The 17,012-nt window shown below is 39.4% G+C and overlaps 1 protein-coding gene across 1 annotated transcript in view; it reads left to right on the top strand.

Annotated features, from left to right (window-relative positions):
* Positions 1-16,609, top strand: part of XRCC5 (X-ray repair complementing defective repair in Chinese hamster cells 5 (double-strand-break rejoining)) — a 97,159-nt gene extending 80,550 nt beyond the window's left edge. The window contains exons 19-23 of the mRNA XM_011932303.1: positions 1,421-1,530; positions 3,269-3,365; positions 5,085-5,152; positions 14,617-14,691; positions 15,507-16,609. Coding sequence (XP_011787693.1) covers positions 1,421-1,530; positions 3,269-3,365; positions 5,085-5,152; positions 14,617-14,691; positions 15,507-15,521 — 365 coding nt within the window. The 3' untranslated portion in view covers positions 15,522-16,609. The remainder of the gene's footprint in view (positions 1-1,420; positions 1,531-3,268; positions 3,366-5,084; positions 5,153-14,616; positions 14,692-15,506) is intronic.
* The last annotated feature ends 403 nt before the right edge of the window (positions 16,610-17,012 follow it).

The following is a 17,012-nucleotide window of genomic DNA, read 5'->3' as shown; positions in this document are numbered from 1 at the left end:
TTCTCTACTTTGAATTGTAGTTGGATATTAATTCCCTGCTGCGGGATACGTTGGTAAAGATTTCTGAAATTGCAGGGAAATGTTTCTTTAATCCCTCAAGTTTGTTAAGTGCTTTCTTATAACGGAGATCGTAATCTCCGAGTTGGTAGAAGGGATGAAACGGTTACTGGGGATATTTTTCCCTTGCTGGAAAATTGCTGTATTAAAAAATACTTCATCCAGTTTTGTAATCATTTCTATATGCTGTGTGGTCCTTAGGAAATAAGTAGATTCTTAGCACTGATTTCATGTTTTTAATAAGGAAGGCGTTGAGTAATGTTCAGGTCACTGTGATTCACAGAGTTAGTGGCCTGGGGTCTTTATTGGCAAAGCTTGAAAGTAGTTTTCTTTAGCACTGTGCACACACACCTCCTGTGTGCTAGAATGCTCACAGGAGGCTGTGATTTGGGGAAACATGCAGTCATAGAATATCTTGAACATTCAGCATAAGTTGTCAAACAGCCACAGCTAGTGAATGCTTTGAGGGGACACAGGAGAGGGAGCCTTTAGGCATGAATACCCACATCTCCCTGATTTGTTCTTCCACACAGATCTTAAGGGTCTGTTTTGATCTGCACAGCAAATTAAGCTTCCTCATGACTTTTAGATTTCCGTTTTCCTCTGCTTTTCATACTGAATAATTTTTTGTTTCTTTATAAGTTGTAACCTACTTTGGAAATGATAACACTGTGAATGCATTTTCTCCTTCTGTAGCATTTATGACATTGCTTGCTGACAGTTACTGTTTATTAAGTATTTGTGACTTTTGGAGTGGTGAGCAATAGGGAGAATATTCAGGTCCAGCTAAGGGCATAAGATAGATAGTAATGATTTCTCATTCAAAAGGGATATTTTGTTAAGACTGGGGCTGATCTTTCCTAATTTAACCTTGGATTGGTAGAAGATGGGGTGTTCCTGGCTCGTTGTTTTTCACTGCCCAGCACTGTTCGACAGTTATCCTGAGTAGAATTAGGGGAGGGACTAGAGGATCTGTTTTCTGTGAATACAATAGGAAAGGCAGTTTTGAATTATCCAAATGGCCCCTAAATTCCGGGGGCAAAATAAAATAACAACAACAATTTTAAAAACATCTACAACCTAGGTTCTGACATCCCAAAAAGGAGTATTTCAACTGTAATTCTCAGCATTTTAGAAATTAATTTATTGACAAATATCGATAGGTATTATTCAGACTTCTCAAATACAGAGTTTTGAAATCAGGATTTTGCATCCCCTCTCTCTCCTAAAGGAAGTATGGCAATTGTACTTGCTGACCGTGAGTCTTGTGAACTATAATACATGCTTATAGGCACAAACACAGAAGCATACCCTCTGTCAAGCATCACTCAAATCTAAGAAAATGTGTTGTCTTATGTTTTAGCGAGTAACCAGCTCATAAATCACATCGAACAGTTTTTGGATACTAACGAAACACCGTATTTTATGAAGAGCATGGACTGCATCCGAGCCTTCCGGGAAGAAGCCATTAAGGTATTGTTATCCTTGCATCTCTTTTCTTCCTAAACAGTTGACCACTATCATAGGGAAAGAGGCATACAGCATCCCAGAAATGAGCCTGGGCCGTGGAAATTATCATTCTTAATGTGAATAGCAGTGTATGCCAATGGAACTAGAAATGACTTAAACTCATATTACTATCACTGTCATTTCTGAGGTGGAATAAAGATGAGTAGGTAGGATGTTTTATCCCTGAAAGTTGGCTTTTTATTATACTGAAGCCCTGGCCTTTGCTTTCTGTTCCTATTTAGGGAGCCAAGGAAATTTCCATTATAACCTCTGGTGGCCTGCTCATTATTGTAAAGGAAAGGGTATTTTAGGGAAATTGATGGAAAATATATATTGGTATAATTATTGAGAAAGATTTTATGAAGACAGGAGTAGGGATCTAAATGTCAGGAAAAAAAAGAACACTGAGCGTTAAGTTCCTCCCATGCCTTTTGTGTGGGTTTTGTCTGTTTGATTGTTTTATTAGGAATTTTTAGAGAATATTTCTAAACATTTTCCAAATTTTGTATAGGCTTTTGTATATCTAGGTAAGAAGTGAGCAAGTTTAAATTAGAAAGTGTATTTTTAAAGTGGGCACAGTTGTAGTGTATGTTCCTGTGTGGGTACTTATTAAATATTTGCTGAACGTATGAATTAATTAATGCTTACATAATTTAGATGTTTACAAAGAGTGACAAGAAAATAGAAAATTCATTAAAATTAGATTACAATAAAAGATTCAGAAGTAGATAACCTGAATACTCTTCAGATAAAGACAAATTTTGGAAAAGTAGAGTCAGGACAAGCCTGCAGATGATTCCGTTGGGTAGAGAAAGATTTGGTTAGATGGAGAGAGATAGTAAAAGTGTATTTTTTTTAAAGCTCTACCCAGGCTAGATGGGGTGTCTTACAACACTTTCTCTGTGCATGGTTGCCACCCAGTGTCCTTAAAAATACCACCAGGTCACATTGTATTTCTTAAAAAAATGAGAGAGAGAGAAGAGGAGCAGAAGAGACTTCAGTGACATATCATTCAATCTTAATGGAGAGATGATTATTTTTTCTTTTTGTCTTTTCTTTTTTTTTTTTCTTGAGACGGAATCTGGCTCTTGTCGCCCAGTCTGGTGTGCAGTGATAGATCTTGGCTCACTGCAACCTCTGCTTCCCAGGCTCAAGTGATTCTCCTGCCTCAGCCTCCCGGGTAGCTGGGATTACAGGGCTTGCCACCACGCCCAGCTAATTTTTGTATTTTTAGTAGAGACGGGGTTTCACCATGTTGGCCAGGCCAGTCTTGAACTCCTGACCGCAGGTTATCCGTCCACCTTGTCCTCCCAGAGTGCTGGGATTACAGGCATGAACCACCATGCCCAGCTTGAGTTGATAATTATTGAAGCTGGGTTATGAGTGTGTGAGCACTCACAAAATTGTTCTCTGTTTTTGTTTGAGATTTTCTACATTGAATGTTAAGAACAAAGGGCTAGGCCACTACAAAAAAACTGACTCTGGGAAGCTCTGTACCTTCCACAGATGGAAGAATTTCTGGTCCCCAGTGAACACACCTCAGTTTGGAATGCCAGCTTCCCATGTACCAAAGAAAAACATTTTTTTTTTTGTAATAAGTAAGGTGATTCAGAATATACAGTACTTTGTTTGGTCTGGGGCTGAATTTGTTTTTGTGTTTGCTCTGACTTGCCGCCTCCTCTACCCCAACTTGCTACCACAGTTTTCAGAAGAGCAACGCTTTAACAACTTCCTGAAAGCCCTTCGAGAGAAAGTGGAAATTAAACAGTTAAATCATTTCTGGGAAATTGTTGTTCAGGGTAAGTTGTCATTTGTCTTTTTCTGCAAATACTTAGGCTATTTTATTCTAAATATAAATATAAATTCTAAATATAAACTATATTGTATAATGAGTTACGTGGGAAACATGATGACTTTCTACATGGCTTTGGGAAATGCTCAGTGTTCAGTGAACTCAAACTCTCCCTTAATAAGCATAAATACAAAGTGATAAATAATAAATAAACATGTAAGTTCCATCTTAGACTCTTTACTCAGTGTGACCTATTTCAGGGCTGTGCCTTTCTGTTTGTTGAATGGAGCAGCTGTGTGGGTGAACATTATCCCGTTTCTCAGATCCTTAGGCCATTTCACTCCTGCTGGATCCACAGCCCTTTGGTTGACCTCACCCACATTTTATCTCCCTGCTACTTTTCAGTTACTGTGTTCTTGGACTTTCCATTTCAGCGAACCAGCATCTTCATGCACCAAAACCATTCAGTTCCTCACTTGCACAGCAACTAATGCAAATTAAACCCAGAAAGAAGACAGCACACATTCTTTCAGTGTTAAGCTTGATCTTTGCTTTTTTTCATGCCCTTTGCCCCACCTTTTTTAGAACATGACCTGATTTTCTTTTAGAACCCAAGTATAAGATATTTCTTGTTTAAAATACATATTATGAATATGATGATGTTTATGAGACAGAGAAACTTTTCACTTATACTAGAGATGCAAAATTTGTTTCAATCTCTCTTTGTGTGCAAATTCTGTATAAAAAGAGTTGCATACCTATCTATCCACCTTCTAATGGGTAACTCTTCATCACACAGGTAACCGTTTTTCTGACAGTTAATTTTTCAGCCCTTTCACTTCTGCACTGGAGAACAAAAGGAATTGGAATGGGTAGTGAAGGGTGCTTACTCAGATCACTTTTGTGTCTCTGCTGTTGACCCAGTAAATGAAGGAGATTGGTTTTGGTATTTATTGAATGCCTATAGCATATTTGCTGAAAAGAAACTTATAGGACATGTGCAAAATCCATATTTTCTGATAGCTTATATGCCACTGACAGAATACAGATGACCAAGGCCATTCATAGGTACAAATGGATGTTAAATACATATGCTTTTCAGACAGTATGTCAGGTATCAGCCATTTGATGTAGGAAAATATCTTAAGAAGAAGAGCAAACTAAAGAGTAGATTTTCTACCCTTGATTTGCTCTTACTGAGCTAAAATTGAGGAACTATCCTAAATGATAGACATGCCCCTTGGTGAAGACCATGTTTTCTTCCTCCCTAGTCCTCTGGCCACTCTATCAATAGCCAGTAACATGGCCACAAGACAAAATGTATGCATAGTTCCATATTGGGCGCCTGATGGTTTGAACAAAAGCATACAATCATTTAATTATCATTTATTTATTGAACTTCTGCTATGTGCTACAGTAAGTCCTCCCTTAACATTGTCCATAGGTTCTTGAAAATTCTGACTTTAAGCAAAATGACACATAATGAAACCATTTTTTTTTCTCATCAATGTTTTAATGAAACAACATTATTCAAGGACCTACTTTTGTTCCTTGGGAGGATCACTTGAGCCCAGGAGTTCGAGACCAGCCTGGGCAACATAGTGGGACCCTGTCTCTATTTTAAAAAAAAGAAATCTCCAACTCAAAGGTGGGAGGAGGTGTGGAAAGGAAAATGGGATTGGGGTTGTTTCTTTGAGTTTAGATGCTTCTCTGAATTACTTTTTAGATGGAATTACTCTGATCACCAAAGAGGAAGCCTCTGGAAGTTCTGTCACAGCTGACGAAGCCAAAAAGGTATTGAGGGGTAACTCTTTGTCTTCAGTTGAATTATTATAGTGGACTTTATTTTCTTGATGCCCTCGAAGAAGTTAAATTTTATGGGTAACTAAATGAATGTACTCATTTTGTATTCAGTATGTAAATTGCTTCAATCACAGCATCCTCATGGGAGAAATTATAATCTTACTCAGTTTCCTGTAGGCTGTGGTTATATTTCTGGAACTCATCTGTAATCCCAGCTTCAGTACCTCTACAGCATGCTGTTGAACTCCATAGTGCACAAACGTAGCCTCAGCCCTGGTAAAGGCTATGAAATCCACAGTGATTCCCACCCAGGCCACACATTAGTCACTTGGTGAGCCCTCCTTCCCTCCCTCCCTCTTTTTGTTGCTGTTTTTGTTAATACTGATTAAAAATTAGAATTACTCTAGATGTTCTGTTAGTCTGAGATGGGTCTTGAGCACAGCTGGTTTGTTTGCATTTTCAAACTCCTCCGGTAATTGTATTATAAGTGAATAGAGAAACACTAGTATTCTAGCCTAAGGGACGTCCAGGTATTTTCAGTAAAAGACCCTGTGCAATCCCCATGAACTTTTTATTCACACACATTGTTAGGCCTAGGCCTCCTTGTTAGGTGTGTATTGAATCTGATTCAGCCATGAGTCAAATACATGTAGTTATTTAGTTCAGTAATCCTTCATTGTACCTCAAGATTGTGATGAAATTTTAATGAATTAAGTTGAATAGCTCAGAAGTATGTACTTCATAACATTCAGTTTCAGTTACAGTCACTGATGTAGTCCTGCTGGCACTGACAGCTCTCAGTTACTAAGCTTCTACAATGCGCTAGGCACTGTGCTGGATGATAAGACAGCACCCCTGTCCTCTAGAAGCTCAGGCAGTTAAAATGGAGCAGAGGGAAACAACGGAGACTCAGAAAATAACTATACACACTAAGGGAGAGCTTGGTCTGTGGCTGGCGAATAGGAATCTGTTACGGAAGTGACAGACGCAAAGGTGGAAATGTTGTTAATCGGACGCTAAATTCAGGCCAAAATTTAAATATCTTCAATTTTCAACTAAGTAAGGCATTTGGCAGAAACCATAGTATGGTTTGAAAGATAAATTAAAATATATAAGAATTTTTATTAAGCACTTTGCCTAGCAAAAGATTTTTGTTAACAAAAACAAAAACAGATGTCATCCCTACTTTCAGGCAGTAGGATCCTGGAATTTTCAAAGCATACTGTAAGGTGGTGATTGTATCTCAGAAGGGATTCCATAGTGTCTGTACCCTCTGCCACAGTCAGTACTGAGCACCATGGGCTTGAGTATGCCATTTAACTGTTTGGTTTTATTTCTGTTTGTCACTTTATACAGTGTTTGATAATATCTCCTCCTTGAACTGGGCTGTTTCAGTCAAGGTTCTCCAGAGAAATAGAACCAAGAGAACATACATGTGTGCATGTGTGTGTGCACATACACACACACACACACACACACATAGAGAGAGAGAGAGAGAGATTTATTAGCTGAATTTAAGAAATTGGCTCGTGTGATTGTAGGGTTGGCAAGTCTGAAATTTGTAGGACCAGGCTAGCAGGTTGGAAACTCAGGCAGGATTTCTATGTTACAGTCCTGAAGCAGAAACCTCAGCTTTTGCTCTTAAGGCCTTCACTTGATTGGATGAGACCTACAAGTATTATTAAGAGAATCTTTGCTTAAAATCAGCTAATTGTAAATGTTAATCACATCTACAAAATACCCTCACAGCAACATCTAGCGTAGTGTTTGATGGAACAACTGGGGACCATACCCTAGGCAAGTTGACACATAATATTAATTGTCACATGGCGTGAAGACCTATCAATTTTTGCTAAACAAGTAAATCAGAAAAAATATTTTTTGTTGTTATTACATTAAGAAAATTTGTTATCCAGGTGACAATTGGGTACATATTAGAGTTTTTGGAAGAAGTGAGGAGCCGTGACCTAAAAAAGCTTGTGTTTCCTCCCAGCAGCACATCTTAGCCAAAGTTAACCCAGAGTATTAGACAGGAAAGAAATCTGAAAGCGGATGATGCACTTGCAAATTGTGCAAGGCTTATTCTATAATGCAAATAGGATGTCTTCCTTGAAATGTAAAGGCACTGAGCCTAAGCATGAGAAATTTTAATGTCTGATGGTGAAGCTATAGAGAGAAATTTCAGTTAATGACCGGGTAGGTATAAGATGGTGTCCTTAGATAATTCTGCTATCACCAGAACTGATGTCAGTTGTAGTTTAAGACAACTCTTCTGGAGCAGGAGAGTCGCTTGAACCCGGGAGGCGGAGGTTGGGTAAACTGAGATCGCGCTATTGCACTCCAGCCTGGGCAACAAGAGCAAAACTCAGTCTCCAAAAAAGGAAAAAAAAAAAACTCTCAAAACGTCACCATCTTTGAATAGAGAGAACATCATAAAAAACAAGTGGAGAGAATCTCTTCTACTTCAGCCGTGGGTTGCCTGGCTCTGACTGGCCTCTTCTTTCTTTAGAGCATAGTGTTTCGATAGTAAGGCACAGAGAGTATGCTTCCAGTACTACCAGCAAAACTGAACTTCACTGTCATGGCAGATAAGAAGTTTGGAAATTCAACAAAAATGTATTGAGTACCAGCTCTGTGCTAAGCACTTAGATATATATTATCTCATAGCCTCCAAAAGAAGTACATTGCACATTCACGTAGCAGACTCTCTTTCACATCTAGAAAATGTCATTTCCTTTTTTTTTTTTCCCCATATTTATCAGTGTTTCAGCCAATGTAGTATGTATGCCAGGTATTTATATAACTCTTTCACTTCTAAAGAACTGTTTTTGTATGGTGTGTACCTAGAACACTACATACATCATATCTAGATAATGGTAGAAAATAAGAGTAGTAGAATTTTACTTTTATTCAATTCCCGAACCAAAGAGCCCAGTATTATCTCTGTGATCCTCACAGTTATCTGCTAAGAATTACCAAGAGCAGGAACTACCATCCCTGTTACCACTGGGAAGCCAAGCCCCAGAAAGGTAAAGGTTACACTTTGAGCTCACAGAGGTAGCAAGAGGATTAAAATGCATGTTCCTGTGCACCACACCAGACCTTCATTTTCAAGTGGATTAAGTTTTATAAGTGGAACCTTGGACCAGTCATTTCTAAAATACAGTAGTCCCTGTCTGCTTTATTTCAACAGATGACTTTCTGGGCCTAGAACCAGGTGGTGGTTAGAATAACCTGGAAAGTCATAGAGTAGACCCTGTAATTTTGACTCACCTTCAGTGTGCACTGTATTATGTCTGTCAGTTCTTGTTAGTGTAGTGGTGAGTACCCCCCCGTTACTGTATCGTGCCTGACTGTGAGATTATGCTTTTGTGTCTGCTTTAATATCACATGAACCCTTTATTTTGTTTTACAAAGTGAAAACTTGATCTTTTGTATTAAAAATGCTTTTATTTATTTATTTAGAGACAGAGTCTCGCTCTGTCGCCCAAGCTGGAGTGTAGTGGCATGGTCTCAGCTCACTGCAACCTCTGCCTCCCGGGTTCAAGCAGTTGTGCCTCAGCCTCCCGAGTAGCTGGGATTACAAGTGCTCACCACCCTACCTGGCTAATTTTTGTATTTTTAGTAGAGACGGGGTTTTACCATGTTGGCAAGGCTGTTCTCAAACTCTTGACCTCAAGTGATCTGCCCACCTTGGCTTCCCAAAGTGCTGGGATTACAGGCATGTAATACCAGCCATTCCTGGCCTGAAAATGCGTTTAAATGGCATCTGTTGATTTTGGGAGAGAAGTGTAGAAAAAAGAGTATACATGTAGATGATAATGGGGAGAATTGCGAAGGAAGATTCTGGCTCACGGAAGCTGATTCCTTGTGGTTTTAATAGAAGAGACATGTTTAAGCTATTTCTCTTAGCCAAGTGAGAGAAGTACAATCCCTTTTGACCATGCACTGAAATATTCATTTATATTGCCTTCAAATGTTCAATTTGGTCACTTCCCAAATAATCATTTAAGGAAACTTGACTATAATCAGTGAGGTTAAAGAACAATCCTCACAGTCCATTTAAATTCTTTTGAGGTATTTCCCATAAGTTATTTAAAGTTAGCAAGCTGTCACATTCTTGCTATTAAATGTTGACATTTGAAAGGAAGTAATTATCCAGGGATGTTCATTTTAAGTGAAAATTAAATTACAACTTTACATTTGTATAACATCTTAAGAGCTGTTACCCTCCAGTGTGTTCTAGAAATATGTGGATTGTATGATCCTTTGAGAAATAGAAGGAAGTCAGCTCTGCTACAGAAATAGAAAGTTTTTCCATGGCATAAGTTTAGACAGTCACTTTCTTTTAAGTTTCCTGGTACCTCTCATTTCATTTTGAAACCTAGGCATAAATGTTATCTTTCTTTAATGTTCATTTTTATTATCGTTATAAGCTGTCAGTTCATCCACCTTTTCTGTTTCTAGTTTGTATGATGAGATACGGCATTAGCATTTGCTGTTTGGTAGAATCTTTGTATAGCCTTTGTATGCCCTTCATCTGTCAGTTCTCCCAGCTCTGTAGTGGGTAGAAGAGGTTGAGTGGTGTGTCTGAGAGCTCACAGTAAGTCACTGGCCTGGAATCTAGTTCCAGCACTGCCCTAGTCCTTCATTATCCTTTAGTATTGAGAAAGCAGTGAAGAAAGAGGATTTATCTCCATGGCATTGGGATCATTTTTTTTTTTTTTAACCAGATTCCAAGAGGCTGAGCTATGTCTAAATAATTATTTGATGTAAGCTATATGATAGCTCTATGAAAAAAAATTATTATTATTTTAGCACTTGTTTTTCTTGTAACTGCCTAATTTATCCTTCTTTATTGTTGACATTTATGGATTTTCCACCTTAGTATCACAGACATTAATAGATAGCAGTGTGGCCGTTTGACCAACACCCCTGTCTAGAGAGGTAACGTTTCTGGCTCAGTGCCTCACAGCAAGCTAGTGGCCAGCAGAATTGACTGGAATCCAGACCCCCAGATGCCCGCTACAGTCACCTTATCACCACACCAGGGTGCCAGCTCTTCACGCCTTCAACTTATACTGCCACTGACCACATCTACCTAGAGAAAGGATGCCCATGCTCCCTCTGTCAAGAGTACATCCAGTTCTGTGTGTGAGAGTGCACAGGAATTGTCAAACTGCTGGCCCCTGTTGGACCCTATGACATTTTTCTTTGCTCTTTTCTGCTTTCATTTTCTGCCTTAATTATCTGGTGTAGTTTGCTAGTACAAGAAAAGTAATAATGAAAATATCACAGTGTTACCCATTATTTATTTAAGATACGATACTGAATTTTTTATTGAGGTAGAACATGTGTATAGTAAATGCACAGATCTTAACTGTGCAACTTGATGAATTCTTACACATTCATATACCTGGGTGCTCACCACCCAGATCAAAATAATAGAACATTTCCATCACCCCATAAGGCTCCCTGGTACCTTCCCAGTCAGAAGCCCCATCCCTCGAGGGAACCACTGTTCTGACTTCTGTCACTTGAGAGTCGTCTGGCCTGTTTTTGACCTTCATATAATTGGAATCATGCCTTTTTTCATCAATTATGTGATTATAGCTATGTAGTGTCCCTTTTATGGTTTTACCACAATTTTTTCATCCATTCTCCTAATGATGGACATTTGCTTGTTTATCCTTTGGCTTTATGAATAAAGATGCTGTGGATATTCTTGTACATATCACTTGGTGGACATATGTTAAGTGTATTCCTAGGAATTAGAACATAAAACTTACAACACCGTAAATACGTTTTTCATACTTTATTTTATCTGAGACTCATACAACCCCTAAGATAGGTATGGTAAGTAGTAGTAGTCACGTTTTATTTTTGAGGGAAATTAGTTATGAAAAGGTCAGGTGGCTTGCCTAGGGTTCCTGAGAAACTGACAGGGTTGTGTTCTCCACACTAGGCTACAGGATTTCCCTCTTGCACCATGTTAGTGTTTATAGCATCCATTAAGCTACTAGTGGCATTAATGAAACCCAAATATATGTCATTTTAGGCAAAGTACATGCAAACTGACTTTTGATGCTTTTTTACACATCTAGATTGTGAGTAATCCTTAGGAATCACCTGATGGTGCTGGAAACAACCCAGTGGAAGTCATGTGTTTTTACTTTGGGGGTTGGTAAGGGTCTGAGCACAAGATGATAGTTAGTTTTTTAATCTTATGGGGGGATGGGACTGGCAGTTTCTATATAGAGGTTATTGATTTCATTTCTCTGCTTGTGGCCAGGATTATATTTCAGTGTACTTGAAAAGTAGTAGGTTATCCATTTCATAAAGTTCTCCAGGTAAGGAGGCATTTTAATGGTAACCCCGGGTAAGTGATGGTGTTTTGAGGAAGAAGGAATATGTCACACACATGCCCTTTCTATCTGTTCTCTACTTTCTCAGCATGTTGCAGAGGGAAGGAACACATGAAAAAAGATGAGAGTTGACTCCTACCCCTTTCTGCAGAAGAGATTCTGAGAATCTCTTGCTTTTATTGAGAAAGCAGGCCAGTCATCGAGTTCTCTGCTCTATCTTGCTTCCCTGTCACTACATTGGCTGGAATTACTTACAGTTGCAAACACTGATGATGAGGAGTGATATGTGGAAGAGATCAGCCTTGCCTGGGGCATTGGAAAGGATAATGGATGGCAGCCCAGCTTTTAAACATAATTTGCTTACACAGAAATGTGAAGCAGATCTGTCAGGCAAATCAGTTGCAGACGATACTTAGCACTTGATGAAAATGTAGGATTTTTGCTGCTGCTCCTTTCTTCCTAGGAATTTGGCCGAGTCTCAGAGATATACCATTTGTGCTTAAGTCTATCTACCGTGGTCATACTGTGCCAACAGTCCTGTGTTAACTTATTCTTTAATTGCAGTGTGAAGGGGGCTTTGCAGGTTGGTAGGGAGTGGGAATTTGAGATTTTAGAATCGCAAATTCTAAATTTGGCTGAGTGCCAGAACACATCAGGGATTTTCTAGATTCATCAATAAGTCCTTAAGTAAGGGGGTCATACAAGGTGTAGTGGACTACAGAACCATTGAGCCCATGGAGTTTTTCAGGTGTTTGGAAGATACTGGTCATTTGTGGCCCCACAAGGATTTATGGCCGGATGCAGCTCTGCTTTTTATTCTCTTGCCTCAACTGGATAAGTCTTATCCTGTAGCCATATAGTCCTGATATCACAAAAGTCCTGCAGGGGTTAATGATAATGAATAGGAGAGGTGAGGTACAACATAAAAAGTATGATAATAACCCAGAAAACCCCAAATTAAAACCAATTTCAGTATCTAGGATAAAGTACAGTTTATTTAACCATTACACATAAATCATATGCCAGTGAATGTATAGAATTTTTTATTCATTTATCTGTATTTGGCTCTCAGATATCTTTATTCATAATCACCCAGAATAAATAGAATGAATGAAACAGAAGCTTCCTTACAGATTGTCTGCCCCCATTGCTGGGATTTTCTGTCCCTTACATCATTGATTCTCAGTCTTGCACATGGCCCAGTTTAGGGTCAACAAAGGACTATGGAAAGATCCACAAATGTCCTTAAAAGAAGATAAATTCTTTATTCGCTCAGTCAAAAAAGAAGTTAATGAATAGTGAGGTAGTTTTAACTGAGGGAAAACAAAGTCCAAGAGAGTGGTTGAGTCAACAAACAATTATGTCCATGGTGCTGACGAAGGCCCTGTACCTTAAGGCAGACATGACCTCCATTGTTACCACTTTGTTACCTGTGTGTGTTTTTGTATATCAGGAATGGAAGGACAGGCAGAGCTTTCTTGCTTCCTGAAACTTGCTGCATGCAGCCTCATATTTCATGGTTGACTTTGGTTTGACTTTTTTTTTTTTTTTTTTTTGGAGTCTCGCTGTCACCCAGGCTGGAGTGCAGACATGACCTCCATTGTTACCACTTTGTTACCTCAGCTCACTGCAAGCTCCGCCTCCCAGGTTCACGCCATTCTCCTGCCTCAGCCTCCCGAGTAGCTGGGACTACAGGCGCCCACGACGTCGCCCGGCTAGTTTTTTGTATTTTTTAGTGGAGACGGGGTTTCACCGTGTTAGCCAGGATGGTCTCGATCTCCTGACCTCGTGATCCGCCCGTCTCAGCCTCCCAAAGTGCTGGGATTACAGGCTTGAGCCACCGCGCCCGGCGGTTTGACTTTTTAAAGAGACATATTTTAGTTTATTTATAGGTCTTAGGTTTCAGAGGTCATGATTGTGTCCATTGTACCATAAAAATAACAGGAATGTAGAGAATGGCAGTTCTTACCATTTTTTCATGTTGTGAGAGTGAGGAAAGTATAACTATACTTTTTCCTCTTGGGTGGAAGCAACTACAGGAGAGCATGAGTGGGCTGAAAGGTTCGCTTACCACGTGCCTGCTCCATGCACTCTCACCCTGAGGAATGCCAGAATGCCTCTCGGGGCCAGCCAGTTGTGATACCATAACTGACTCTCTTTACTGTGTCTGGCCCCCAGATGAAAAGTAGAAGTGCCCCACCTTCCACTGCCCCCTCTAAAACACTCACTCCTACAGGCAGGCATGCTACCAGAAGATCACCTTCTCGTGTTGGGATAGATACGCATTGCTAGAACCCAGTTCTTAGAGGCAGCTGCCACATGCCTTGAAGGAAAAGGCTCCCCACTGCTATCCCTTGGAGGGACAGGATGGAAAAGAGTGTTCAGATAAGTTTCAAGGGCACTCACCTGACTACCCTTTTAAAATCTGAATGTCATTCCTAGATCCTCACAGACTTCACTTCCTGGACTTTGCTGTTTTATTATGTATCTGCCTTTCAGAAGCTCCACATCTTGAACAGTGGTGCTGAACGGTTTTCTCATCCATTTCTCATAAGAAGTCCCCCTTGTACTGCTTTTGTCCACAGTGGAATTTAAGAATAGATTATTCTAATTTTTTTTTTTTTTCCCTGATTCTTCATCATTCAACTTGAGATTATTCTAATTTTGACTTGATTCTCATGCTCCTTTCAAAAGAGCATACTAGTTTGGGATGGTTGGTTATTTTCTTAACCTTAGCAAGCCAACTTATTTCCTGTGGAAGCAGAACTGGAAATAGCAGATGTCCACCATGCTTATACAGGACCCTACACATAGTCACTGTCTTGACAAGCCATGTCATTTCCTCCCTCTTCATGAGCACTTTCTCTAGTGATAAGTTAGTATCGATTACTTGAACCTCAAAACTGGGCCTCTCACCCAAAGCCAAATAAAGGAACGTACACCAGGATGATGTTTCTTTTGGGCGGTTTGCAGTGAGACTTTGCTAAGGAGGCTGCCTTAGGTTTCCCTGGGGCAATGCTAGCAGATTGTTCCCTCCTTCAAAGGGGCAAAAATACCATTTTGGTATGATAACTGACTTTCTATTTACAGTTCCTGGCCCCCAAAGACAAGCCAAGTGGAGACGCAGCAGCTGTGTTTGAAGAAGGTGGTGATGTGGACGATTTAGTAAGTACTTTTAATATGCATCTGGTGTTCTGTGATCGAAGTCGCCTGAGCTGTAAATACAGCCACAAAGGCTGATTGTTATAGACTTATTGCTTATTTGTGTTTTAATTTTCAATACATCAGAAGCTCCCTACACCATTATTAATTGCCATTATACATTTAATCAGATAGGTAATTTCGTCATGGAAATTGCTGTGTTTCATGGTGTCAGCTACATTGTTCATTCAGATTAATCCTCTCCCTTGAAGAGCTGAAAAAGAACTAGGGAGGCTATTCCATTAGTAGCAAACTGTTATAATTCATTGAAATTGCTCTTAGCCAAAAATAAGTAATACAACATGCAGTTTGTGTGGGTTGACAAATAAAAACAGCCTTTAAAAAGGCTACTTCTTAAATGTTCTCAATTAACTTAATGTAAACAAAATAGACCGATAGGCAGTTGAGGATTTCTGGACCCCGTTAACACCATGTTATTGATGCCTGAGAAGCTGTGCAGTAAATATTGTCTTTTATATCTATCCTTAATGTTTAGAAACTTCCCACCTTTAAGCTTCATATGACAACTGTCCAACAAACACTACGTACTATGATGTCAACCTTTTTTAGATGTCAACCTTTTTTAGAGCTATTCTCATTACTAAAATGAGTGGATACCTGGATGTTTAACTCCCAAAATAGTGAGCAGTGAATAAATGAGCAAGTACATGCATGTCTTCCAATGTAGAGAGTCATTTTCATTAAACCCTCTCTCACCAGAGAAGCAGTGGTATGAAATTGTCCTGGTTCCTTTCTAAGTGTGTTGTTCTTGTTTACAGTTGGACATGATATAGGTTGTGGATGTATGGGGAATCTAAGAGAGCTGCCATCGCTGTGATGCTGGGAGTTCTAACAAAACAAGTTGGATGCAGCCATTCAAGGGGAGCCAGAAGCTCAAGAAATTCCCAGCAGGTTACCCGAAGGCGGATCACCTAATTCTCTGTGGAATGAATACACACATATATATTACAAGGGATAATTTAGACCCCCATACAAGTTTATAAAGAGTCATTGTTATTTTCTGGTTGGTGTATTATTTCTTCTATGGTCTTACTGATCTTTGTATATTACATACATGCTTTGAAGTTTCTGGAAAGTAGTTATCTTCTTGCCCTAGTATATTGGTGACAATTGCAGCTCTTGTGATGTGATTAGTGTCTCATGTGGAACCATGGCACCGTTATTGATGAGTTTCTTAACCCTTTCCAGAATCGTCCTTTGCCTGATCCTCCAACAGCTGTCACAACTGATGTTGAGCAAGCAATAGCATTTGCTTCCTCCCAACGAGCAGCTGGGTTAGGAAAACCATGGGTAACGACGGACTCACTTCTCTTTTTAGTTGAGGCCTCTTAGTTACCACATTACTCTGGCTCTATATATAGGTGGTTTTCTTTAAGTGGGGTGGGAAGGAGAGCACAATTTCCCTTCATACTCCTTTTAAGCAGTGAGTTATGATGGTGGTCTCATGAAGAAAAGACCTTCTTTTGGCCCAGTCTCTGCCATATCAGTAAACCTTTAAAAACTCAAAAACTGAGAAATTTACTACAATAGTTAGAATTATATCACTTTACGATTCTCTACTTGCAAGCCTCAAAGAGAGAAAGTTTCGTTATATTAAAACACTTAGGTAACTTTTTAATCTTTCCCATTTCTACCTAAGTCAGCTTTCATCTTTCTGGATGATGTCTCCTTTACTAAATAAGAAAATAACAAAGCCCTTATTCTCTTTTTTTCTTGTCCTCATTCTTGCCTTGAGTTCCAGTTCCTCTTTGCTTGGCGTACAGACTACTTGGTGCCCAATCACCTCTGTCTTCAGCACCCTCTTAGGTGGTCGCTAATACACTATTTTGTACATGTAACATTAAAGGCATAAATGACTCATTTCTCTGTGAATTGCTGCTAATTATTGTCTGCAAAAGACTTCTTCAGTGCTCTGCTGAGAATTGAACACCCTTATCCATTGATTGAAAATGGATCTGCAAGGTAGAACATCATTCATTTAGCTGAGGAGAGAAAGGAGTGCTTTACTTTGGGCTTGTAGGCCATCCTGTCAATACTATACACACTTGCATCAAACTTGACATACAGGTGCCCATTTAAAGTAACCCCAACAGAGGATGACATCATAGTTTCTGGTTAGATAGTTAAAGCCTAGGGGTTGTTTGTGACTTGGACAAAACTGAGACATTCTTAGAACCACAGAGTAGAAACTTTGATCTCTGAAATCTTCATTACTCTCATCAGATCCTCCCAGCAATATGAATCAGCTCAGTAAGTATGGCTCT

Source organism: Colobus angolensis, unplaced genomic scaffold (assembly GCF_000951035.1).
Source record: "Colobus angolensis palliatus isolate OR3802 unplaced genomic scaffold, Cang.pa_1.0 Scaffold95, whole genome shotgun sequence".
Taxonomy (NCBI): Eukaryota; Metazoa; Chordata; class Mammalia; order Primates; family Cercopithecidae; genus Colobus; species Colobus angolensis.
Note: the sequence above shows the minus strand (reverse complement) of the source record. Positions and strands in the feature narration are given on the sequence as shown.